General features: G+C 33.2%; 4 protein-coding genes across 6 annotated transcripts; 3 read left to right on the forward strand and 1 right to left on the reverse strand.

Annotated features, from left to right (window-relative positions):
• Nucleotides 1-3,509: 3,509 nt before the first annotated feature.
• On the forward strand, nucleotides 3,510-7,404 carry CUTA (Nitrogen regulatory PII-like, alpha/beta). 2 transcript variants are annotated; one of them, XM_020358341.3, is made up of 6 exons: nucleotides 3,510-3,789; nucleotides 3,864-3,967; nucleotides 4,054-4,116; nucleotides 5,741-5,772; nucleotides 6,776-6,870; nucleotides 7,109-7,404. In XM_020358341.3, the coding sequence occupies exons 1-6, from the start codon at nucleotides 3,617-3,619 to the stop codon at nucleotides 7,188-7,190; spliced, it is 549 nt and encodes a 182-aa protein (XP_020213930.1). In that variant the 5' UTR covers nucleotides 3,510-3,616; the 3' UTR covers nucleotides 7,191-7,404. The 2 variants fall into 2 exon arrangements, with proteins under 2 accessions (XP_020213930.1, XP_020213931.1); XM_020358342.3 differs by having other exon boundaries at nucleotides 3,511-3,768.
• Nucleotides 7,405-12,438: 5,034 nt separating this feature from the next.
• On the reverse strand, nucleotides 12,439-15,010 carry LOC109796572 (14-3-3-like protein B). The gene is made up of 4 exons (XM_020356238.3): nucleotides 14,408-15,010; nucleotides 14,200-14,322; nucleotides 13,001-13,117; nucleotides 12,439-12,706 (listed from the first exon to the last, which is right to left on the reverse strand). Exons 1-4 carry the CDS (start codon nucleotides 14,894-14,896, stop codon nucleotides 12,686-12,688), a joined length of 750 nt encoding a protein of 249 aa, XP_020211827.1. The 5' UTR covers nucleotides 14,897-15,010; the 3' UTR covers nucleotides 12,439-12,685.
• Nucleotides 15,011-17,706: 2,696 nt separating this feature from the next.
• On the forward strand, nucleotides 17,707-19,360 carry LOC109796571 (Pentatricopeptide repeat (PPR) superfamily protein). 2 transcript variants are annotated; one of them, XM_020356237.3, is made up of 2 exons: nucleotides 17,707-19,045; nucleotides 19,151-19,360. In XM_020356237.3, coding segments are annotated over exons 1-2 (1,251 nt in total). In that variant the 5' UTR covers nucleotides 17,707-17,796; the 3' UTR covers nucleotides 19,153-19,360. The 2 variants fall into 2 exon arrangements, with proteins under 2 accessions (XP_020211826.2, XP_082933267.1); XM_083077141.1 differs by having other exon boundaries at nucleotides 17,710-19,360.
• A 1,266-nt stretch (nucleotides 19,361-20,626) lies between these two features.
• Nucleotides 20,627-26,047, forward strand: LOC109797662 (glucose-6-phosphate isomerase 1, chloroplastic). Its single transcript, XM_020357768.3, has 14 exons — nucleotides 20,627-21,290; nucleotides 21,369-21,491; nucleotides 22,513-22,611; nucleotides 22,704-22,787; nucleotides 23,310-23,453; nucleotides 23,530-23,595; nucleotides 23,840-23,908; nucleotides 24,000-24,107; nucleotides 24,444-24,496; nucleotides 24,578-24,716; nucleotides 24,832-24,988; nucleotides 25,220-25,298; nucleotides 25,494-25,560; nucleotides 25,656-26,047. Exons 1-14 carry the CDS (start codon nucleotides 20,781-20,783, stop codon nucleotides 25,779-25,781), a joined length of 1,824 nt encoding a protein of 607 aa, XP_020213357.1. The 5' UTR covers nucleotides 20,627-20,780; the 3' UTR covers nucleotides 25,782-26,047.
• Nucleotides 26,048-26,225: the final 178 nt, after the last annotated feature.

Raw genomic sequence — 26,225 nt, forward strand, 5'->3', positions numbered from 1 at the left:
CTTAAACCATCAAATAATTTTCCCACAAGTTTTGTAATTATTAATAACACACCTCAAAATAAGGTATTCTGCTACACACCTCATTCATCAAGGAGTTGGAAACCTATCACAAAATTTGTATTCTGCTAACAAACCCAACATTCTACAACAATTCACAACATTAAGGATTACAGAAACACCTAACCATCACGACCACCTGCTCATAAAGTCTCACAACTTATTCGACGTTCTTTAAGCTGCCGTTGTATCTCTGCATTCTCTGCTTCAACTAACGAAATTTTGTGTTTAACAATCTATGGGGGGACAAACAACATTACAAACGTATACACACAAAATGATGGATCAACTTCATAAACTTCCTAAAACAATAAGGTACCTAAACTTCCTCAAATGCCCCACCAACATCATCTCTGTAAAATACAACCTCAGACTGCATTTCCTCAACCTGACTTCGCGTTCTCTGCATACCATGCCCACTGTGTTACGATTCATCTAAAACTAAATTTCATATAATCAAATCTAAAAAACATGAAATTTGTCAATAACATTTTTAGAAAAAAGGGACGAAATGGAGTAACCAACATAATTCAATGCTCAACCAACAATACCATTACCCTAAACCCAATTATCAACAAAACCAAACTCTAAAGCTACATTCACCAACCTCTAAAGCACCACATATGTTATCTTAAAATTACAAATAAAAAGGTAAAAGAACCAAACAAAAATGTAAACAAACAACAAAACCAAAAAATCATCCATCAACGATGTTCAACCGACGACAATCTTCTTCTTCTGCGCAATGCCCTTCACAAACGCATCAACAATCCACTCTTCCGACTCCACAATCAACAAACCCTTTACCTCAAATCTCCAGCTCACGAAAACTAAAATAGCCACCAATAATGCATAATGTCTTTGTCATTTGCAAAAGGCTTCGTTGTTTACAACCCATTTGTTTAGGTGTCAAAAATCACTCAAACGGATTTTCAGACGGGTTGCGAGTGCGACAAACAAAACAGGACGCCCGTGCGGCGACGGACTTCACCCATGGTTGCCAACAGGGAACTGAGACAATGAAAACACCCCCAACTGCTACCACCTCAGTTACGGTCATAAACGAAACTCTACAAAATATGGAAGAATAGCAAATTTCAAAGGACTACTCTACAATTCTAAAATCTTACTCATTAAATTATAATCTCAACCGTTAATTTTTTTAATATTATATTTACGATAATTATTCATTCATCACCTATGCAACACTTGTATAAATGGTCCTTAAGAGAATTTACCATAAAACGAAAGTACTTAATCATATTGATTTTTTACTGTGGCTTTGGTGCTTAAATAGAAGGTAGAGGTCATGCATGAATTTCAATCCCACCTTACCAACTATTTTAAACATTTTAAAATCATAAAATTTATCATCTCATCCACGTCAACGTGACGTCACTTGGGGATCCTTTGTGACGCAGTTCTCTTGGAATGGGCTACTGCGGGCTCCACATAACTGAGCTCACATGGGACTTTAAAATTTGAAGGATCCAATCTGGATTTTTAAGGAGGTTTTTATTTTATTATTATTATTATTTTAAGCTTCTATATTGTATTCAGTCATATTTATAGTTGAGTTCGCATTTCAACTTAGTCAAAAAAAAAATCAAATTTATATTTGATAGAAAATAATTTTATTTGAGATATAATTGAAAACTATTTATGAGCACTTCTTTTAATCAAATTTTGAATTGAAATGTGACACTTTATAGAAGATGGGTTCCTTTCTTCAAATCCATCTGTGTTATTGTTTGCTTTAATTTTAGAACCATTACTGGGAACCAATAATTATTCATATATAGTTTTCCTTACATCATTTTCTTTTTAATTATAAAACTGGAAAAACTCACTATTCTATTGTACTTTCCATCAATACTTTTTCCCCGAGCCAAAAACATGTGTGTAAATTTGACTGTGCATTAAAAAATAAGTGTTTGCTGTCTATCCAAATGGTTTTTCTTTTCCTTATAATTTTATAAATTGTATGTTTGCGAATTTAGTAGCGGGCCAGATTATTACCGCTTGTATGGGCCAGGCGCTGATTTGTACAAGATGGGCCGAGTCTTTGGGTTTAGTTTTTTCTGTTTCTTTGAGGGCCATGCCTTTTGGAGTTTCTGAGTAGCCCAGTGGATCAGAGCTACTTTGCCAAATAACGTATGATATAAGGCTGATCATATATACACCTCTATTTTTTTTTATATATACACTCCCTTTTTTTTAAAAAAATATTAAATTCTTAAATTATCCTTCATATTATTTGGAATAAAAAAAATTATATTTTGAAAAGTATTTTTCGAAAGTGTGTTTGTATATAATTCTAGAAAGTACTTTCCAAAATACTAAAATTACTATTCTGAAAAGAACTTTATGCCGAAATAATTTCGAAAAGTACTTTCCGGAATACTAAAATTACTATTCTGGAAAGAACTTTCCACCGGAATAATTCTGGAAAGTACTTTCCGAATACTAAAATTACTATTCCAAAAAGTTCTTTATGAAATTATTGCAACAAATGCACACATTGTTAATGTTTCGAAAAAAAAGTTTTTGGAATTATGTAAGAAACTCACTTTCAGAAAGTTATTTCTGAAATAAAAATTTTCCAATTCTAAAAAGTAATTTCGGTAACACTAAAATCTTTAGAGTTTCTTTTTCAAAAGTATGAACAAATTTAACGAACGTATGAACAAATTTAGATTATCAGTATACCTTTATCTACTCTTCGTCATCTACTGTCGAACCAAATAATGTCAAAAATTTAATTAATTATTTATTTTTGTTGTGCACAAGTAATATTAAATAAATTGCAAAAAATACTTATAGATGTAAAATATAATTTAATATATTAATTTTTTTCCTTGTATTGAATATAGAGAACGATTGAGATTGAGTGGAAAATTAGGATTTAAAGAATGATAGAGTAGAAAGTAAAAAATGAAATTTAAAAGATACAAACATAAGCTATGACTATGTTAATTATTAAAGAGGAAAAATTAAGAACAAAAAATGAAATAAGAATAAAATCAACAAAGTGTGACTAGACAGATAATAATGATGATGAAAAAAAAATCAAAAAAAGGAGTGAATAAAAAATAATTTTAAAAATAAAACTTAAAATAAGAATTAAATTAAAAAAATATTTAAAAAATTTTATTTTTAAAAAAAAGATAGAAGGTATATTTATAAAAAAAATGAGAAGTGTATATATCATAAGCCATGTTGTAATGATTATCTGGCAGTATTTCAAATAGAATGATGATAAAAACGATAATTAAGAAAAAAAATGAAAAATAAAAAAGAATAAAGTATGAGATGTAATAAATAATATTTATTAGATAAATAAATATGTGAGAAATAACTAGAGTGAAATTTTGGTGACGTGTTAGTAATTTCAATAAATTAAAATAAAAAGAAATAGGGAAGTATACAGGTGGCAGAAGCAGGAGCGTGATACGCAGCTTGTGAAGGTGAGCAAGAGTGCATCAAGCAAAGGAGCAGGAGGGAGCTTGGTAGAGACGCGCAGCAGCATATAAGATAATCCGAACCCCCACTTCCCAAAATGGCTTCCACACTCTGCTCCATCTCTACTTCGCCCCTTTTCTCCTCCTCCACGCTACGACGTCGTCTTCCCTTAGTCGGTGCGTTTTGCATGCTCAGTTTGGGACTCTCAAATCTCTACACACCGTTATACTCCTCTGCCCTCAAAACGGGGTGCGTTCAATCTCTCTTACGGTACTCGCTACACCGTCCACATAACTCACTTTCTCTTAATTTCTCTGGATTCAATTCAATTGTCTCTGTTTCAGATCCAAATTGGGTGTCCACACCAAGTCCACCATCAGAATGGAAGGGAGTAACACCACTGTCCCCAGCATTGTTGTCTACGTCACTGTTCCCAACAAAGAAGCAGGTTCTAGGATTGCCTCCGAACATGTTCACTTCTTTAGTTTTTAATTCTTCTTTCTTTCATTTTCACGTATGTTGGTGGTTTTGCAGGTAAGAACTTGGCTGAAAGCATCGTCCAAGAGAAGCTTGCAGCTTGTGTCAACAGGGTACCGGGTCAGTATTTCCCACCTTCTCTTACTTATAATAAATCATTCACTACACTTTTGTGCACCTGTGGTTTATAATTAGTAATATTTGCCAAGATTTTGGCACTTCTAGAAATTTTATTATTGCAAGGAAGGAGACATGACACTCTTGTATTGGTTCAAATTTATTGAAAAGTACAAAAACTCATTAAACAAATTCTATCAATAGTAAAGACTGTGTACTAGCATTTCTCTTGTAAAAAGGTGCTTTTATAAATCATGTTATTTTTGTGATTTTGTCCTTGAATTGGAATTTATTTGATAAATAAGTGGTTCTGGACAACGAGGATGAGCCAAAATGTGTTTACCTTTGCTTAACGATTAGACTACTAAACATCTTTCAGGTGTGATCTTCCATCTCTTTTTAGATTTTTTCTAGTGAAATAGCAAGATCCAGAATGTAAAGTTCACTCGTATGATGGGTTACTATGCTTGCATCTATCTCAGAACTACTTTTTTGGCTTTTTGCATTCGTTGTAACAACTTTAGCTGCATGCCCGCATGTGTGTAAACAAAGACTCGAATGAATTCCACTACCTATCTTATATCTTCTCTCTGGGCGTATTATATACTTGTTTCACTTATGGATGGAGTTATGGGGTGTGTGACCATGTCCACCGGTGCCAATGTCTGGTAGGGTGGAAAGGATTGAGTTTGATATGGGTTTGAGTCAATTTGTTCAAGGTTGTCAAACCCGAGAGCTTGCCTAAACTCGTAGGTTTGACTTGTGAACTTGTAAATATTTACTTATTATAAAAACAAATTAATCACTTAGATGTATAATATAATACTCTTAATACAACATTTCAACCGCATAAGAAGGCAAAAGTACTAAACTGCAATAATAAAGTGTTATAGTACAATTCGAACTAAATAGGATTAAACTCCATAAATGATCAAATTATATATAATTTCATAAAAACATAGTTCCTAGAGAGAAATTATTTAAAAAACGAGATGATTTCTTCAAATCATTTGAGTCATAGTAAAACACCAACACTATGAAGTCAACGAGGCAAAAATTACATTTGATTTTAGACTTGCTAACTCACTTCTTGACTTGAGAGTTTATAAATGTTTGCATAAGTTTAGAGAGTTTACCCAAAAAAGAGGTTACTATAGAGTTAACTCGTTTTCTCTACTTAGGATCGTAAACTCGTACTCACAAGAGTTTACAGGTTAACTTCAGAGTTTAACAACCTTGAATTTGTTTTCTCACCAAGATGACTATGAGTCAATTTGGATAAACTTCTCAATAAGTACTTATAGAAGAAGAGAGTTAGTTGAATTAAGGAGGTAAAATGAACCAAATTTAATCTTGCAAGTTAAAATTAAACTAATACATCTCAACTTTTTCAGAAGCTCCCTCATTTAGTTTCCTTATAAGTTGAGTTTAGTTACAACAATTAATTTTAATTTACAGGAGCAGTTTGACTCATTTTACCTTCTTGATATTATTTATTTATTTAATATTTTCTTCTTTTTTAAATGCTTGTTGAGAACTTTATCCAATTTAGATACTCTTAGTTCTATGTAGGTTGCATACCATTTCTGACTTTTAATAAAAGCCAAATGGATTATGTCTTCTGCAGGTATTGAATCAATGTACCAGTGGGAGGGAAAGGTACACAATATCTCCATTGACAAGAATGCTGTTATAGTGCTAAATTACTAATAGTAACAGATAAGATACTCTGGTTTTAAAACATTTTCATCGTAACATTAGAAGTTCTTATTTTCTAGCATGCATTAAGGCTCTTATGAACTTGTATAAGGAAAAGCTATTTGAGAGTATTTTTGTAGTTTGATTTTTCCATATTTGTGTTGCAAATGCAAGCTAGGAAGCATGCGCTCTGACACAGACATGAAAGCTCCAACATGGCTAATGTCTAAAATATAGGACACTGCCATACACACACACAGGGGTGGGAGGGAGAAACTCAAATGAAATGAAATATTAGTAACATATCCAAAGATCTAAATTGATATTCAGTATTTGTATATTCACCTTCTTTCTATTGATAATGAGCCTTGCAAAAGAATATTAAAGGACATTATTTTACTATATAAGCCCTTGGTCTCGTTACAAAAGAATCCCAAAATAATTTGAAATTAAATCTTAAAGAAAGGTGTATTCATCTTTTCAAACCAACCTGCTAAATTTTACATCTTTTTCTATGATAATGAGCTTCACAAAAAGAAAGTAAAAAAAATAAAGGCATTATTTTTAACATTTTATATTATATTTCAAGCTGATTTATCTAAAAGTTAAAAAATGAATATTGATGTTAATCAGTCTACTCATAGCTGTTAACTCAAGTGACCAGCTTTATGGAAGTGTGAATTTAAGTGTCTGAGTTGACAAAATACATTTTTTAATTAGACTTCTAATGAAAGGTGACCAACATGTGTAGAATGTCAAATATGTTTGACACTGCGACATTTCAAATGAGAGAGGTGTATGTGGTTCACAAGTTGCAAATTGACAGATCCAAATTGCTAGTGTTTGAAAACTCTTCCATCATAACATTAAAAATTCTTATTTTCTAGCATGCATTAAGGCTCTTGTTTTATTTGAAAGTGTTGTTGTAGCTTGATTTTTCCAGATTTGTGTTGCAAATTGACAGATCCAGACTGATTCTGAGGAGCTTCTTATAATCAAGACTAGGCAATCCCTTCTGGAGGCACTGACAGAGCATATCAAAGCAAATCATCAATATGAGTAAGGCCCATACATCTACTAAATAATCTGGCAATAAAATTTAACTTTGCTTCATTGAATGAGAAGTTTGAGTTGCGTTTACTATTTGATCCTCTAAGAAAGCTTGGCAAATGGAATTCCTAAGCAATATATTAGCTAAGGTTCAAGAACTTAGGCATAAATCCATGTAAATGAACCGAGGTGTAATTAATGAAAACAGTAGTGCATTCACATGCTTCTTACCTTTTCCTTTTTTCAGAGTGCCTGAGGTGATCTCCTTACCCATCACTGGCGGAAATCTTAAATATTTAGAATGGATTAAAGAGAGCACAAGGGAGTGACTATCAAGTTTATAGCCAGAGGTGTGGTTTCCAGAGTTCTTCTGCTCGTGTGTTCAATAAAGCTGGCAAGTTATCTATACCGCTAGGCAATGAGAATATTATGTAGTGGATGACGATCGGTCTTGTGTTACTGCTAATGGCTGTAATGGTTTGAATATGATTTTATGTGAATAGACATTTTCGTTGTGATTTTTGCACGTTTGCCATTTTGTTCCTTGTTTTGTCTGATTCATGTGTTTCCTCTTCCATCCATCTAGCTGCTTTCGAGGGTTCATTTTTTATTTTTTTAGCTTTTTTCATAAATTATGTATTGATATTCCTGCCCAGTGAAACACCCTATGTTGCTTTCTATACATCTATCCCAAGAAAGCACTTAAACTTTTCTAGTTTCTTTATCTCAAACTAAGTTGGTAGCTTCTTTCTTGGTGTTTAGAATAATCATGTCATCTATCACAAAGTCATTGGTCTGAATGGAATTAGACTTGATTCTCTTGAGATAGGACTCGATTTCTAGTCTAGTATATATGAAAAAGATGTAGTTGAGAGAAAAGATCTTACTAAAAGTAGTTAGTCAAGTTTTCTTAAAGAAAGAATGGTTACTAGAAAAAAGAAAGAATACTCATATCATCCACATAGATTTGAAGGAGCATTAGTTTGCTTTCCGAAAAATGTTTTATGAGAAGGGTGTTATCACCTTGACTCTTGTTTGCACCCTAAAGATATCATAATCTAGGTGAATCTTCTAAACCACTTTAGCTTTGCTAATCTTATTCTTCTGATCATGAGAATCAAATCCTGAAGGGGTCTGTGTACACTACTTCTTCCTCTAGATCTCCATGTAGAAAAACATTTTTAACATCAATTTTTTGTTGTTCCCAACCAAATGGGCTGTTAGGGAAAAGATATAATCCTTACTGTATTAATCTTTGTTATTGGAGTAAATGTCTCTTCAGAATCAATCCAATAAGTCTGGATGTATCCTTTTACCATATTGCCTTATATTGATCCAGGGTGCCAGATCAATACTGCACAATATATATCCACCTACGACCAACTGCCTGATTATCTCTCTGATTGTCTATAATCTCCCAAGTTGAGCACAAGTTGAGTTTCTTTAATGTCTCCATCTCTTCATTCATGGCATGAATTCAGTTTTCCTCCTTTTAAGCCCTTTTGAGTAGTGTTTGGAACAAAACTCTAATGTTGCGCAGAGAGATAACTAGTATACACAAATTGAGATGAAGAATATTTAGCACACAATCTGTTTCCTTTCCTTAAGGCAAGTAGTAGGTCTTTAGTAGTACTTTAGGTAACTCATCAATAATATTTCCAGGATTAAGAATACTTAACTTTGAATCGGACAACCAAACTTCTTGTGGGATTAAAGTGAGTTTCTTTCACCTTCAATACTAGTTAATAGTTATGATATAATCTATTTACGTCTCTGATGTGGATCACAAATTAGGATTATCATATCTCTTTATTTAAATCTCGATTTATTTCAGTTTATCGTGTTTCTTTATCTTATTCTATCTTAATAAGATCTAGATATTAAAATCCCGACTTTAGATTCTTATTTTAATTAGGATAATGGCTGGATAAGATTTTACTAATTAGGGATTTGTTTATCATTATTTTATCAATTAAGATTAGGATAATTGTTAGTTATGATCTTATTAATTAGGGATATCTTTGTAGCTTTTTACAAGGCACAGTTGATCGAAATATTATCAATAAGAAATATTTTTCAGAAAAACTTATGTTAGTCCAGGGGGGACTGTCAAGGACGAGTCTACTTTTTGCTTTGACCATAGGTGGCAAGAACCAAGAAGGATTATTGCATGTTAGGCCCGTGAATCCGTGACTCAATCTTACCTGAAGATTCATAACAATCTCCTGCTTTGTCTTTTCATATTGAGCTTCTAGTTTACTCTCACTTTGATGTGGAGGACTGATGAAAAGATTCAGTTTCATAAAAGGTGACATCCATAACAGACACAATATATTGAGAATAATAAAACTTGTACTTATTTGTTTGATTGATAACCAATGAAAATACATTTGCTAATAATGAAAATTCCAGTGTTAACCATGAGAGTGAATAAAGGCAACACACAATATAAATATTTATGTTATACAAATTATAATTAAATCAAATTATATAATAAATAATATATTTAAATATATAATTATATCTTAAATGTATATTATGATATACGATTATTTTAAGTATTGCCAATTTCTTTTAAAAATTCAACCCAGAGATCAATAAAATTTGATAGAAAAAATTATAAAATTATATATATATATATATATATATATATATATATATATATATATATATATATATATATAAAATGAGAGATTTGTTTACTTTAGGAGTAAGTCTACCTAAACTTATTATATTCAATAACTCATATTCTACATTAAATTTCAACAATCTAACCGTTGAATTTAAAGTTCTTAATGCATAGATCAAGTTTGCAAATTTAAAAATCATTTAATATTTCATTTTAAATATCCAAATCGACGGGTAATCAAAAAATTATTTTATATCTTGATTTGAATTAATGAAACACAATATCAAATGATTTTCAAATTTTTTAATAATTTGCAGATTTGATCTATACATTAAGAACTTTAAATTCAACGATTGAATCGTTAAAATTTGATGTAGAACATGAATTATTGAATAGAGTATTTCTAGATAGACTTACTCTTATGGTGTGTTTGGATGAAGAATTTTACAAAGTCAAGGAATTTTAAATTCTTGGTATTTGAATTACTTTGATTTCAATTTCTATCATTCTTAAAATATTTTGTTTGGATAAGTCAATTCAAATTTCTCAAATTTTAAATTATTGGGTTGGATATGATAATTTGATTCTACCATGGTAAATTTGATTTTAAAAATATATTTATATGTTGAGATTATTAAATTAAATTTTATAAAAATAAATATTAGCTAATTTTTAAATATTTAATAATTTAAAAAATTTAATATTAGACAATATTTAATAATTTTAAAAATATTTTTTTGAATATTCAATAATTAAAAATATGAAGAGATAAGAGATAAGATAAAATATATAAGTGAAATAAGAAGAAAAAAAATATGAGAAATTTCAAAATTCTTACTTTTTTGGGAGAATTTGAAATTTTACTATTTCAAGGAATTTCACAAATGCTTGAATTTCAAATTCCTTATAAATTTTCCATCCAAACAAAGTATTTCACCTCAAAGAATTTGAAATTCTTCAAATAAATGAATTACTCCATTTAATATTTTATCTTGTATATTAAATCTTATATATATATATATTAAATTCTATATAATTTTTTTTTAATATAAATTATATTATATTTAAATATTTTAAATATTTTTAACATAAAAATTATATTTTAGATTTGTGATAAATAATTTATATTATAAGTTATGACACTGTTATTTTTATTATTAAAAATTTATTTCAAAATATTAAAATTTAATTTAAAAATAAATACAATAAATATAAATTGATATAGATAAAAAGTTAAAAAAAAATCTCTGAAATATTTGTCATTAAAAGAAAAAAATGCTCTTGTTAAAAACAACTCCTAAAATTGTTCAAGAAAGATAATTTTTTCAATTTGTATAAAATATATTTTATAATTAGAAAATGGAATAATGCATAACAATTCAAAAAGAAACATTAATGATTCTTTTGTGTAATTTAAAAAATAAATTATTCATAAAAAAAGTTGAAAAAACTATAAAAAAAATAATTCTAAAAATATTATATAATTTTAATATATATTTTAAATACCATCTATGTGAAATATAAGATAACAGTGGTGTAAAAAAAATATAAGATAATATGGTATAAATACTATATTATCTGATGTTATTGAATAACTCTAATATTTTATTTCATCAAAAGCAATATTTTAAAAATTTGACCAATCATTAAATTACTCCAGGTATTGATTCAAGGTTTAATATTTCATGATCAAATAAATATTAATAAAATAATCATAATTTATTATCAATATAAAATAATATTAAACAAATATAATATTATAACTTTATAACACTAAAAATTAAATAAAATATTATTTATAAATTCTTAACACATAAAATTTTAAACTATGTAAAATATAATATTTAAATTTTAATAAAATATAACTATGCTCATTAATAATAAGTTTGTATTTAAAATAAAAAAATATCAAATTAATATAATATAAATTATAAAAAATAAAGATATTACAAAATTACAAATTAATATAAATTATTAAATTATATTTATGAGACGAATATTAAATATAAGTCATATTAATTTATATTTTTTTATTAAAAAATAAAATAAATTTAAAAAAAAATAAATTGAAACTGTTGTAATCGATTTTGACCGGTTTGATACCAAACAATTTTCTAGGCTAAATGAACCGATTGAAGACTGATTCCTTGTCAAACCGATTCGAACAAGTTCAGTCTGATTTTCATAACCATGATCATAAGCTTTCCGCTTGGACTCAAGAAAAAGAATCTAGTACTATATGTTTCTACCGTGCTTTAAGTACCTACATGGGCTTAAGATTAGTTTTAAAATTATGGCTTAAATATTTAGTGTAAATTATAACAACGATGTTATAACTTAACCTATAATAACTCATCTATACATACAAACGTGAATGAAGGGCAGAAAATTGTTGGTGTAAATAGGAAAAAACTTGCCGTGGCTTTTTTTTTTTTTTTTTGGGTGTATACTTGACATGGCTTTAGATCCATTACTGCCAATATTTGGAGAAAGAAATAAAAAGCACTAAACGCAGGACCAGCAAAATGGCAGTTGGAAAATATCTTTTATCTTTTTCATACCCCATAAAAGAATAATATCTTCAATTACTAAGCAAAAATGATTGGTAAAGCAGGCATTGCGCTAAATGGTGTGGATAGCCAATCCTCAACATCAGGCGTATATTTTGGCATCTTTGAAAAACAATGTAATTTGAATAAATTCGATATTTTATGTTTGCAAAATAAAAATTGTCAGCATCATGCTCTACGGATGATATATGCGCCATTATGGCTGTAATGAAAAATGTTGCATCCAAGAGAATAATGCTGCTACAATGATACTTTTAGCTCCTAGAGGACCACCACATGCTTGAATGGCAACTGACCCAAAATTTTAAAGTAGGGCCCACTCATGAGTATGTCTTGTGGGGACTGTGGAAATAAATAACTCAATCTCTAGGTATTAGGTAAAGGGAAGATTGCAACAGATATAATTAATTAGATATCCCATTATACAGTATCCTTTCCATATCATATGAAATATAAAAAATAAAAATAAAAAATAAAAAACCTGGTCTTCTGTTCATACAAACATTATATCACAGATTGCCAATCACTTTATAAACTAGGGCGATTCTTAACTAGCACAAAGAAATGACATTCAAAGCCCACCTCCATTAGAGGAAGAATACCACCCATCAACCTATAAGGGATATCAGGGCTCATCAAGCTGGTCCTGCAGGAAGTTATGTATAGCACAACTCAGATTTTGATCTCAGATGGGTAAACCAAAGAATAAAAATGCTAGCAAAACACTTTTTTTTATTTATTTATTATTGGTTGAAAATCATAAATTTTAGTGGGTCCTACAACTAAATCAGAAGAGAGACACATTAAATGAGATATTAAACTCACAAAATTTATGATTTCTAATAAATTTCATCCAGCGTGAAAAAGAGTGTCGCTAACATGCTAACATTCCGATAGAGAGAAATATTATGTAACTATTGGGTTCCATTATGACATTTACCTGGACATCAGAAGTCCAAAGTGTGAGGTTGTCTCTTAGAAGTTGCATTATGAGGGTGCTGTCTTTGTAGGATTCTTCTCCTAAGGTGTCCAGCTCAGCAATTGCCTCTTCAAAAGCCTTTCAAACATGAAAACCAATACGGTTAAGTAGATTATAGAATCGATAAGGATGTGCTCCTATTGCAGTAGTTAGAACAGTAGAAGCCAAACATGAATGGAGAAAGAGAGAGAGCGAGGCAGAATATCAGAAAACAAGGAAGCATGTAAGCCAATATGGATAAGCCTGGATTACTAATAGACAAATTGAAGTGTATTTTTCCAGAGCGAGAACATCCAATTTTGGGTTAAAGTTAACAACACTTCCAACTCATCAAGTTTGGTACACAACCAATTAACTGAATTTTACAATTAAAAAAAAACTATAAATCAGTTGCAGATGAATAATCAAATCTTTGCAGCAAAATATCAACTTCATTTTTATTTTGGGAGAAAATCCCATCATTTAGTAACAATTGAACAGCAAAAAAAAAAAAAAAAAAACCAGTTTGCTTCACGACCAGATTTTGCAATGGGGTAACCATGATATCATTGCAGATCAATGATAAAATTTTATTTCTGAAAAAAAAAAATCAGATGAACCAAGGTGAAAGTATTTTGTTGACTTGCTTCTGAGTGTAATCCCCCTCCCCAATCTCTCTCTCTCTCTTAAAAAGTTCAATTCATGTGAAAAACCTACCAGGTAACTGGGTAGGTTTGCAACTATGCAATTTATTGCTCACCCACCTCAACTCAACTATCATAAGTACACATATAGGTAAGAACTACGATTTGTGTTAGCAACGTGCGTGAATGTCAATCCTCGACAAATTAAAGAAAACAGATTCTCATGGCAAGCCAAACAAGAGAAATTCACAAAATCCACTCATATTCTGATAAGATACATCCACACAACACAAGGCATATACCAAGTCAAACAGAATTCTTGGTAGTCAAAATCCCTCCCGAACATTCCAGCAGTGAAGATAATTATTATTATTATTATTTTTCTAAAAATGTTGAATGGACGGGAATCCTCTGAGTAAAGCAAAGAGGAAAGGAAAATTGATTGACGAAACAAGAAAGTCAAAACGTTGAAATCAAGTTGACCCTAACATAACAAGCCATGATTGTACATGTCATAAAATTGGGATTGAGTATCACCTGCTTAGCCATCCCACACGCTTTATCAGACTGATTGAGAATTTCGTAGTAGAAGACGGAGAAGTTGAGTGCGAGACCCAATCTAATGGGGTGAGTAGGGGGAAGATCCGCATAAGCAATGTCCTAGCAACAAGAATGGATCAATTGTAGTTGAAAGAATAATAAAAAATAAAAAATAAAAAGGTTGAAAATTGAAAAAGAAGTAAACCTGAGCAGCCTTGTAGGACAACATGGTATCCTCGGCGGCGGTTTTTCTCTGATCGGCAACCTTAAACTCCGCTAAGTAGCGATGGTAATCGCCCTTCATCTTCAAGTAGAAGACTTTGGACTCGGCGGCGGCGGCAGAGGGTACGAGGTGGGAGTCGAGGAGATTGAGGATGCTGGCGCAGACCTGCGAGAGCTCGTTCTCGACCTTGGATCTGTAGTCCTTCACGAGGGAGACGTGTTCGTCGTTCTTGCGGCCCTCTTCCTTTTGCTCGATGGAGGAGACGATGCGCCACGCCGCGCGGAGGGACCCGATGACGTTCTTGTAGGCCACGGAGAGGAGGTTGCGCTCCTCCACCGTGAGCTCCGACGCCGGCGTCCAACCGGCGACGACCTTCTGCATGAAGTCGACCATCTCCTCGTAGCGCTCGGCCTGCTCCGACAGCTTGGCCAGGTACACGTACTGCTCTCTGTTCAGCTGCTTCTCTGCCATTGCGATTGGGAGGAAAGGAATGTGACTGTAGCAATTGGGAAGGGAAGGCCTTTTTTTTATAATTATAAACTGCCAATGCGATGTGTAGGACTGACCTGTCTCCTTCTCACTCTCACCCACCGTTTCGGTTTCCATTTTCATTCACCTTTTTTTTATATTTTATTTTTAAAAAAGCACTATGGGTTGTCTTGGGCCTGGCCCGATACTCAATCTCCACTCTTTGGAAGAAAAACAACAACAGCCTTAAGTTTTTATTTGTTTTTTTATCATTATTCATGAATATAACACCAAACACTACACCCCAATGAGAAACTCTTATTGCATCTGTCAACGCATGAGACAAATAATTTGAGGATAAAGATTATAAATCTTCAAATTATCTCTAAACATAGAATTTTGTTTAACTAAACTACTAGCACATTAGTTCTGTGATCTATGTGCATTAGAGAAAGAAAGCCTCCCAAGTTTGTACCAGAAGGATAAACCCAATTATCAACAATATATGTGTTTTTACCGAAACTCACAAGTGCTATGTGCTATGTTGAACAGCGTGTTGTCTCTACTTTTTAACTCCTATAGACGCTTACAAACGAGATTTTGATATTTAAGTGAAAAATGATCTCGTGAATAGAGAATCAATAAAAAAAGAATTGGGTTACGAGTAATGTGAGTGTCTCCTTTTATATAAATGATGGAGTTATCTCTATGTAAAAATATCTTTTAGAAAGTTATTCGTGAAGAAAAATATCTTTAATTAAATGAATTGTAATAAATGAATAATGATAGTATAAGATAAGATAATTTACTTAAGAATTATCATGCAAATTTAATTGTTACTATCATGTAAATTTGAGATAATAAGAGATATGATGTCTACTAGTTTTGGTAACATTTGGAGTGTGAAATAATTACCTCAAATATTTGGTTACTTCGATTCACTTAATCTATCCAAACAACCTCAATGGATAGTTAGGTTCAACTAAGTTAAATAGCATAATAAGAATATAAAGATGAATGATATTTAGTAATCAGATGTAAAGTTGTAATATAATTTGATTCACAAATATTTTGTCTATGACAAAGATTTCAAGTGAACAATAAACATGATATATGATAAATAATTCCATATGAATATTAGTAGTATGACTCCAAACAAAATCTTTAAATAAAAAAAAAAAGAGAGAGAGAGCCAATATGACGAGCTGAATCACATACTACCAAGTGAAAAACCATCAATATTGAGTTTGATGATACTTTCCACACAAAAAAAATGAACTATTATTCACAAGAAAATTTCTAATATCCATTTAAGTATCATTGGAAAAATATCTTAAGCATAATTTTGATTTGATTCATGATATACCATATAGACCAAACTTTGTCTGTCAAAAATCTCTAAATTTCTAACTCTTCAAATCTATTAACAAGCACAAGAAAATAAACTTCTAAGTTGTTGATAAAGTTGCTTGTAGGTCCACTATTATATGTCATTTGTGAAAATTATTGAACCATCCATATTAAGACCTCTCACACGATCTTGACATTGTTATGATCACGAAGAATGTGAATGATAGTCTCCTCATCTAAGTAGCACTTTATACAAAAAATATTAAAAGAAATATGTCACTTAAAGCAAACATGGTTAGTTGAAAGGCTAACATGAAGAAGTAGTAAAAAAAAATGCTCAACATTTTTTGGTATATGGAACTTCGAGACTCAAGCCTACCAACCACATTAATTAACTAATGAAAAGCAAATTTGGAGGATAAATCCCAACCTAAATAACATTGTTTCACTTAGAACAACATTTAATAACTTTTCTTTCATGTTAGGAGGAATTGGAGTATCAATATAAATTTTGACCCAAAGCTTGATTAATGTTCTCGTAGTCATTGACAACAATAGGATAAGACATGTACAAGTTTCAATATCTTTATCTTTATTCCTGAGTTCGTACCTTATACCCATCTTTATTTCTGATACTCAACATATATGAAATTTGTGTCTTATTCTCGTCTCTGTTAAGTATCAAGTATATTTGTCTTCACCTCATCTAAAAATTAATTAAATATATTTTTTTGAAAGAAATATAGAAAACAATAATTTAAAAATAAAATAAAAATTACAAGATTACATTAATTAAATTATATCTTACATAGATTTAAAATAGAGTAAAAATTACATAAATCTCAAATAAATTCTTTAAAAAGTAAATTAAGTTTCTAGAAATTTAATATACGGATAAAATAGATAAATATGTGTCCATTACCGTCCTCAATTTAATAAATTGGTTATTATTCATACTCATGTCTAGTCAATTTAGAAATTTCCCATCTAAGTTAAAATAAATTTGGACATTACCTACATATACAAGTTTATTTGTTATCTATACTTGTGATTAAAAAAACAATCCAATATAAAATTACTTCAACAAATAAAAGAAATCTACAACATAAATGCTATGGTGATAGCAAATTTAATTTGGACCGCATCATAGTTACAACATTGCATTACAAATGACGTTGAAAAAAAAAAGGCAATAAAGATTAAAAAGAAAAAAGGTATCATAAATTAAAAATCGAAATGAGATGCTTTTAAGTACAATGACTAAAATGTAAAATTTGTTATTAATAAAATGGTATTTACATTTTACAAACAATAACTTCTAAAATATTGAAATACGATTAAAAACCTAGTTTTGCACATAATTATGTAGATTTTGTTTACATAAACTAATAAATGTTCCATAGCCGTTCGTCAATTTTTTTAAAAAAAAATGTATAACAAATTTAGATCATGTTAATATCTGGAAAATATACATATTTTTCACAATATATTAAAATTGCTAAAGATTACAGAAACTAGCGTGGCTGCACTACTCCTTGTGAGTGTTTGTGAAGATGAGAATTTCGGGAATTCAGCGCGGCAAGCACAACCCTTCTTCCTCGTCTTCGCTTCCATGGATATCTCCGCTCAATTTCACGAAACCCAAACCCGAGCCTCCTCCCCAACCCACCGCCGAGCCTCCGCGGAAGCGCAGCTACATTTCCCACGACTCCGCCATCGACATGATCAAACGCCAGAAAAATCCACAAGAGGCCTTACAAATATTCAACACCGTTTCGCAACAGAAGGGTTTCAACCACAACAACGCCACCTACGCCACCATCCTCCAGAGCCTCGCGCGCCGCGACCAGTTCCACGCCGTCAACCGCGTGCTCCACCAAATGACCTACGAAACCTGCAAGTTCCACGAGGGCATTTTCGTCAACCTCATGAAGCACTTCTCCAGGGCCTCCCTCCATGAAAACGTTCTCCAAGCCTTCTTCTCCATTCAACCCATCGTTAGGGAAAAACCCTCCCCCAAAGCCCTCGCCACGTGTCTCGACCTCTTGCTCCATTCCGATCGCCTCGATTTGGCGCGGAATTTGCTCCTGCATGCCAAGCGCACCCTCACGCATAAGCCCAATGTTTGCGTCTTTAATATCCTCGTTAAGTACCATTGCAAAAAAGGGGATCTTGAATCTGCTTTTCACGTTGTTAAGGAAATGAGGAATTCGGTGCTGTCTTACCCTAATTTGGTTACTTACTCCACCCTCATGGACGGCCTTTGTAAAATTGGAAGACTCAAAGAAGCCTTTCAGGTGTTTGAGGAAATGGTTTCGAGGGATCGCGTTGTGCCTGACCCTCTTACTTACAATACTCTCATCAATGGGTTTTGCCGCGGAGGGGACCCTGAGCGTGCTAGGAATGTGATTCAGTTTATGAAGAGTAATGGGTGTCGTCCCAATCTCTTTAATTACTCTGCTCTGGTCAATGGCTTCTGTAAAGCTGGGAAATTGCAGGATGCGAAAGGGGTTTGGGATGAGATGAAGGGATGTGGGTTGAAACCGGATACGGTTACTTACACTTCTTTGATTGATTTTTTGTGTAGGAATGGGGAAACTGGTGAAGCTATGGACTTGCTTGAGGAAATGAAGGAGAATGAGTGCAGGGCTGATACTGTTACGATTAATGTGATACTTGGGGGTTTGTGTAGGGAAGGTAGATTGGAGGAGGCTCTTGATATGCTTGAGAAGCTGCCACACCAGGGTGTGTATTTGAACAAAGCTAGTTACAGGATTGTTCTTAACTCTTTGACCCAGAAATGTGAGTTGGAAAAGGCGAAGGGGTTATTGGGGTTAATGCTGGGTAGGGGGTTTCTGCCACATTATGCAACCTCGAATGAATTGTTGGTTCTTCTTTGTGAGGCAGGAATGGTTGATGATGCTGCTATGGCACTATTTGACTTGGTGGAGATGGGGTTTCAGCCTGGACTCGAGTCTTGGGAGGTTTTAATTGGGTTAATCTGCAGAGACAGGAAGTTGTTGTATGTTTTTGAGTTACTTGATGAATTAGTGGTCACAAATGCATGATATTTGTTTACATTGTGTAATGAGTTTCAGAAGCAATTGGTGCTCAGAATTTTTCACTCGCGGTAAAGGATGATAAATCATAAAACAGCAATGCGATGGATGAAGTAGAATGTGGCCAGGTATCCTCTATCAACAAATTCAAGAGGGTATTTGTTGTATCCGATATAAGTTTTCTAAGCTAGAGGGATTATATTATTGACAAACTAACTCGTACAAAACAGGAGTCTTGCATGTTTGGAAAATTCATTTTAAGGGAAAGAACCTTCTGGAATGCTGTCCTAATATCCAAAACTAGAGGGACGACACTATACAAAAGGCGTAACACTTTCGTTCACGGGATGAAGACTCCATAACTCTACTTAGGTTCAAACTTTACACCAAAAAAGATGTTAGATGCACTGGAAAAACATGTGCTGTTTGGTTTGGTTTAAACGCATTGACATCGAATGCTTAATGCCGAGGCCTTTGCATGTTAAAATAAGCCCGTTGTAATGGTTTTTGGCTTAAGGTAATCCAGCTCCTGCAGCAAAAGAAATGAAAGAAACAGAAAAAAAAAAAATGATTTTTAGAATTATACTTAGATTTCAGATTTTTAATTTTAAAGGAAAAATTACAATAGTGATAGGGAAAGTCAAATCCAAATCTATGTACAATTAAATTTCAGATTCAATTCATTAAAAAATGTTATTTTTATTTTTTATTTGATTTTTACAATCTGCATTTTATTAAATCGATTTATCAACAGCTTTAATTGAGATAATAATCCCCCGCCGGTAGCAAAAGACATGGAAAAACTGAAATAAATAAAAATAATAATAATTATTGAAAGCAAAGGTATCTTTTGAAACATGATTCATGTTAGACGAAGCCCCATTGCTCACACCCGTGACAGAGACACGTCCGTCAAGAGGAAAAAACAAAAGCACTGTTAATGAAAGTCAATTTATCAAAAATTGTTATATTTTCCCCAGCACAGCAATGAGTTTTATTTTCACCTGAATATTTTTTAAGAAAACATACATCTAAATCATTTGATGTCACAACTTTATAATAATTAGTGATCCACGATTAGTTATACGCATGAAATTAGTTATACTATGTCCAGTTATACAACCTGAACAAGTTTAAATTTGCTAATGGTACCACGAGCACTCAACAGAGTGAACAGACACACTAGAACCGAAACGGTTAATAGAGATTAGAGACACACTTACTGCACAGATTTAACTGGTAATTAATTTTACCCAATCTAATTTCTCATTAAATGCTAAGAAGCGTGAATCTGGTGAATATAACAAAGAAAGCACACAGAACTAGAAAACAACTTTAAACAAAGACAAAAACCGCTTTCTTCTCCGTCACCATTCGCATCAACACTTGATTCTTTGTTTCTTCCCTTCTCCCAAATATCATGCTCCCAACCTCAACGTAAAATAAAAATCATAGCTTTGAACCCCGATCCCAAAACTATGGCATCAATCTCAGGCATTTGCTCCTCTTCCCCCGCTCTCAAAAGATACCCCAAGCAATCGCCATCGTTGACCATCTCTCTCCGCAAAGACCACGTGTCCCTCCCCGCGCGCCGCTTCGATCGGAGCCTGAGCCTCGCGCCGCCTCGCGCGGTGGCTCAGGAGGTTTCCGGCACGGAGGCCAAGGGACTGGAGACCGATCCTCACGCGCTGTGGCGGAGGTACGTGGATTGGCTGTACCAGCACAAAGAACTGGGGCTCTACGTGGACGTGAGTCGGGTCGGGTTCTCGGACGAGTTCGTGAGCAAAATGGAGCCCCGTTTCGAAGCGGCGTTTGGTGCTATGGAGGAGCTGGAGAAGGGTGCGATCGCGAATCCCGACGAGGGTCGCATGGTGGGGCACTACTGGTTGAGGGACCCCACGCGCGCACCCAACAACTTCCTCAGGACTCAGATTGAGAACACTCTCGACGCTGTTTCCGAGTTCGCTAACGACGTCGTTAGTGGTAAGGTTAGTTCAGTAACTTCTCCTTCTTCTCTTTCTTTTGGTTAGTTCAATATTTTGTTCAGGTTAAGGTTTTGGTGGCAGATTAAGCCTCCTTCGTCTCCGGAGGGTCGCTTTACGCAAATACTGTCCATTGGAATTGGAGGTTCGGCGCTTGGACCACAGTTTGTTGCTGAGGCATTGGCACCTGATAATCCTCCACTCAAGGTATCATCTATCTTTAATTATTCTTCTCCTCTTATTAATGCCGAATTGCAAGAATAAGTAAGCATGCCGCTATGCCATGTATTGTTCTTGTTGGAGATCACACTCCACTAGTAATATAGTTAAAATAGTGAACATAAATGAGGACAATTCTCAACTTACAAGTTAATTTTTAGGGTTAAGTTAGACCCAAAACAACTTTCTTAAGATAGTATCAAGCCTATTCTAGTGATTCATGTTCAATCCTTGGCCCTAGATATCCAGTCCTTGTCGTGAGGGGTGTGTTGGAAATCCATGCTCAGTCCTTAGCATAAGAGAGGTTTGTTGGATATGTCTTTGTAGGTTGAGTTAAGCCCAAAATCCACGTTTTTAAGAGTTCTCTAGTCAGAATTGAGGTTTCACCTGCTTAATAAATATTTGAATTAAGCTATGAACCCTAGATACTTAGTACGACACGGTACGATACAACATGGATACGGGGATATAATTTATTTTTTTTTAAATTAAGGATAGATAAAAATTTTATGTAAATATAAAATATTGGTAAAGAAAGAGAGAAATGTGTCTTTGTAGAATATCTATATTAACTTTTAAAAGGTTTTTTCCGTTTAAAAATTTTAAAGCTAAAAATAAAATTTTAAAATATTAATAAAATGAACATTTGGGTAAAAAAAAAGGTATCCAAGCCGTATCACATGTTATAAAGTTGTATCCAGCCACTGTGAGCTGTATCGGAGCCGTATCAAAGCCGTATCCGATAATTTTTTTTAAAAAAAATAAAAAATAATTGGATACTCCTTGGATACGTATCCTAGCCATATCAGTATCTGATACGGGTACGACATCGATACTTTTCCATTTTTGGAGTATCCAGGCTTCATAGGAATTAAGGGTCAACATAATTTACCGAGATGAAACTTCAATTTTGATTAAAGAATAATACTAAAGCACTTAAGAAACTGCATTTAAGTTTTTCATATATATGTTATTTAGAGTCTCCTGAGATGATTTGGTGTTTTGGCAGATAAGATTTGTTGACAACACGGATCCTGCTGGAATTGATCATCAGATTGCACAGCTTGGGCCAGAGCTAGCTTCAACACTTGTCATTGTCATTTCAAAGGTCTGCATGAGATTGTGCTTTTTTGTTTGATTATGATTCTGTTACCAGTGTGTGAAAGGTATTTTTGACTTGAGGATTTTGATTATCTTCAGAGTGGAGGTACCCCAGAGACTAGAAATGGTTTATTAGAAGTGCAGAAGGCCTTTCGTGAAGCAGGCTTGGATTTCCCGAAACAGGTTTAATCTCAGGTTTTCACTTTTTTTAATTGATTTTTATTCCCCCATATATTATACACTATATTAATTTGAATCAGAAGTTCATATACTATGGACTATGGTGCTAGTGAAAGGTATTTTTAAGGGTGAAGAAACTAGATGTAATTTGATTGTTTTGCATTTACCAGTATTAAGATTCTCAAAATTCCATTTTTTCTATCTACTATACCTTTTATAATTTTCATAGATTTGCTGACACCGTCAAGCAATAGTTGAAACTTACGAAGTTATGTTGTGTATATATGATTTTTCTAGAGTTGTGAAAAATTATTTTCTTTATTAACAGTAAGATAATTACAGTTTTATGTATTAATTTATAATTAGAAACAATATTTACTGGAAAATTGCCACTTTGATCAGTTTCTTTTTTGTTTTGACTGTCATGAAGATCTAAATGCTATTTACCCTGCATCACTTGTGTGCCCGCTGTCAGTTTCAGTTTGTGGAAGTTGTTACAATTTGCTAATGCATGCTATAATGCAGGGTGTTGCTATAACACAAGAAAATTCTTTGTTGGATAACACTGCCAGAATTGAGGGCTGGTTAGCTAGATTTCCTATGTTTGATTGGGTGGGAGGTAGAACGTCAGAGATGTCTGCAGTTGGCCTGCTTCCGGCAGCCCTTCAGGTAAGTTGCCATAAATGTAAATTCATTGTTTATACATTGATATTTTGTGTTATCTTATGATATTTTTTTTATTTAGGGCATTGATATTAGAGAAATGCTTGCTGGTGCATCATTGATGGATGAGGCAAATAGAAGTACTGTGGTATACATCAGTTCCTAAATCTTTTGTTGAATCTAAATATTTCTTTAAGAGTTGTGCACATGTCGGTGAAGGATTTTCTTGTACAACAATGCATGAGCGTGTTCTTACTTAATGACTTGCCATGCTCATATTATGTACTACCAATGCTTCATCTGACAAATGCATACATGATGTTTGGGTGTGAAGCGTATGGAAATAGGCATGAAACTAATTACAACTCTGGTTAATGTATGCTTTTTTGCAGTTAAGGAATAACCCTGCTGCTCTTCTGGCTTTATGTTGGTATTGGGCTACAGATGGTGTAGGATCCAAGGTGAAAATTGTATAATTTATTAGCAATTAGTGTCTGTCTTCTGTTTTATTTGACTATTTCTCATTGCTTTCTTTTCCTCCTTGATCTGTAGGATATGGTTATTCTTCCATACAAGGACAGCCTGTTATTATTTAGTAGATACTTGCAGCAGCTGGTCATGGAATCTCTAGGCAAGGAGTTTGACTTGGATGGTAATCGGGTATGTCTTATTCTTATTTATCAAATCTAAGTAACATTTTTGTACTCTTCCCCCCATTTTTTTGGTGAATCTGTAGATGTCTAATTAAGTTTACAGCTAGGCCTGCATAAGGAAGTGGCCTCATGAACTCTGTAGTCTGTCGTTTTCAATTCATGATTTTTATGTCCGTGTATACATCATGTTTTCATGTGGAGCCCACTTGTGTCACATCTGACGCATGATTAACTTGACAAGACATTGTTAACAAGGGATCCTATTCATTTACTATTTTTAGACACAAATGCTTCAATCCCTCATGAGTTAATGACATCTGAATCTGACTTTTGGATTTTACAGGTTAATCAAGGAATTAGTGTCTATGGAAACAAAGGAAGCACAGATCAACATGCGTTAGTTTTCATACTAGTTTTTAAGTATAGTTTATTATTACTTTATTGATTACTGCCTGGTAAATCTTTATCCCCTTACAGCTATATTCAACAACTGAGGGAAGGTGTTCACAATTTCTTTGTGACATTCATTGAGGTGCTCCGTGATAGACCCCCTGGTCATGATTGGGAACTTGAACCTGGTGTCACATGTGGTGACTACTTGTTTGGTATGCTACAGGTCTGATATACTAATCAAACATATTTTCTTACTGAAAATGGTGGTTTTTTTAAAACTATTTGTGGTTTAGTTGTGCTTTTTTTACTCCTTGGAGCTAAAATTGGAGTTTCTATAGGGAACAAGGTCAGCTCTCTATGCTAATAAACGAGAGTCCATCACAGTCACTGTACAAGAAGTGACACCAAGAACAGTAGGTGCTCTTATTGCGCTATACGAACGAGCAGTAGGAATTTATGCCTCCCTTGTCAACATAAATGCTTATCATCAACCTGGTAAAATACCATTTATTTTGCCCATTTTAGATTTTTCTTTATTTTTGATAAACAATTAAGTTGAAAATGTCCCATTTAGAATTTTTACCATGTCCTGTATTTGGTGTCAATGACCAATTCTGTTTTAAAATTTGAGTCGAGCACACCGAATTGCATATGCAACTTGTTTTATGTGAGTCTCATTTATTATTCCATCTCATCTGAAGTCTGAACTATGGTAATATTACTTAGGTGTGGAAGCTGGTAAAAAAGCTGCTGGTGAAGTACTAGCACTTCAGAAGCGAGTATTGGCAGTGTTAAATGAGGCAAGGTATAATATTTATTTTAAAGTACCAACGTTCTGTCTTAGTTGGGCTTATTTCGGGTATAGCCTCTGCTCTCTGAGGCTTGTAAAACGTGAATTCGAAGTGTTTTTTTTTTTTCAGTGGATTTGATTTTTCCTTTCAGTATAGTTTTTACGTATGTTAGTATTACTAAATAATATTTTATATGTTTCTATTTTCAGCTGCAAAGAGCCTGTTGAGCCATTGACACTTGAAGAAGTAGCTGACCGTTGCCATGCTCCTGAAGATGTACATATATTATCCCTCTCTTTATTCCTTTCTCAATTATGTTTGTTACCCAGTTTATTAAGAATCATGAAATAACATTTTCACTAACTATGCAGATTGAAATGATTTACAAGATTATTGCACACATGGCCGCTAATGACAGAGCAATAATTGCGGAAGGCAGCTGTGGTTCACCACGGAGCATCAAGGTTTTTCTTGGGGAATGTAACGTTGATGAATAATATGCTTGAGTTAGACTAACGAAATTCAAGTTTGGTAATGTTACAGTTGTTGTGTTTGAATACGGATCAGAAGAAGAGAAGTTGCCTGTAATAATTTGGTTTCAATGTTGAATCTCCATCATTAATGAAAGTGGAGATTTCTATTGAGACAAATTCTTGAAAGTGTTTAGTTTTGGTGTTCTGAAATGGAACTACATGTAACGAAATGGGGAACCCAGTGGCCAGTGAGTAAATATAATTGAATAATATGTTCTCTTTGCTGCCTACACAGTTGGTGACGTGGATTAGGGCAGCTGTCTGGTGCAAACCACTAACAAAGTTAGAACATTTTGGCTAACAGTTGTTGGTTGTGTTGAATTGTTGATGAGAAGCAAGAATAAACCATACCGCAGTCCACTGCCCAAAAGGTCCAACTTCTAGTTCCATCTTCATTCACAGATACCA

The sequence above is a fragment of the Cajanus cajan genome, chromosome 6 (assembly GCF_000230855.2).
Source record: "Cajanus cajan strain Asha chromosome 6, NIPB_CcT2T_4, whole genome shotgun sequence".
Classification (NCBI taxonomy): Eukaryota; Viridiplantae; Streptophyta; class Magnoliopsida; order Fabales; family Fabaceae; genus Cajanus; species Cajanus cajan.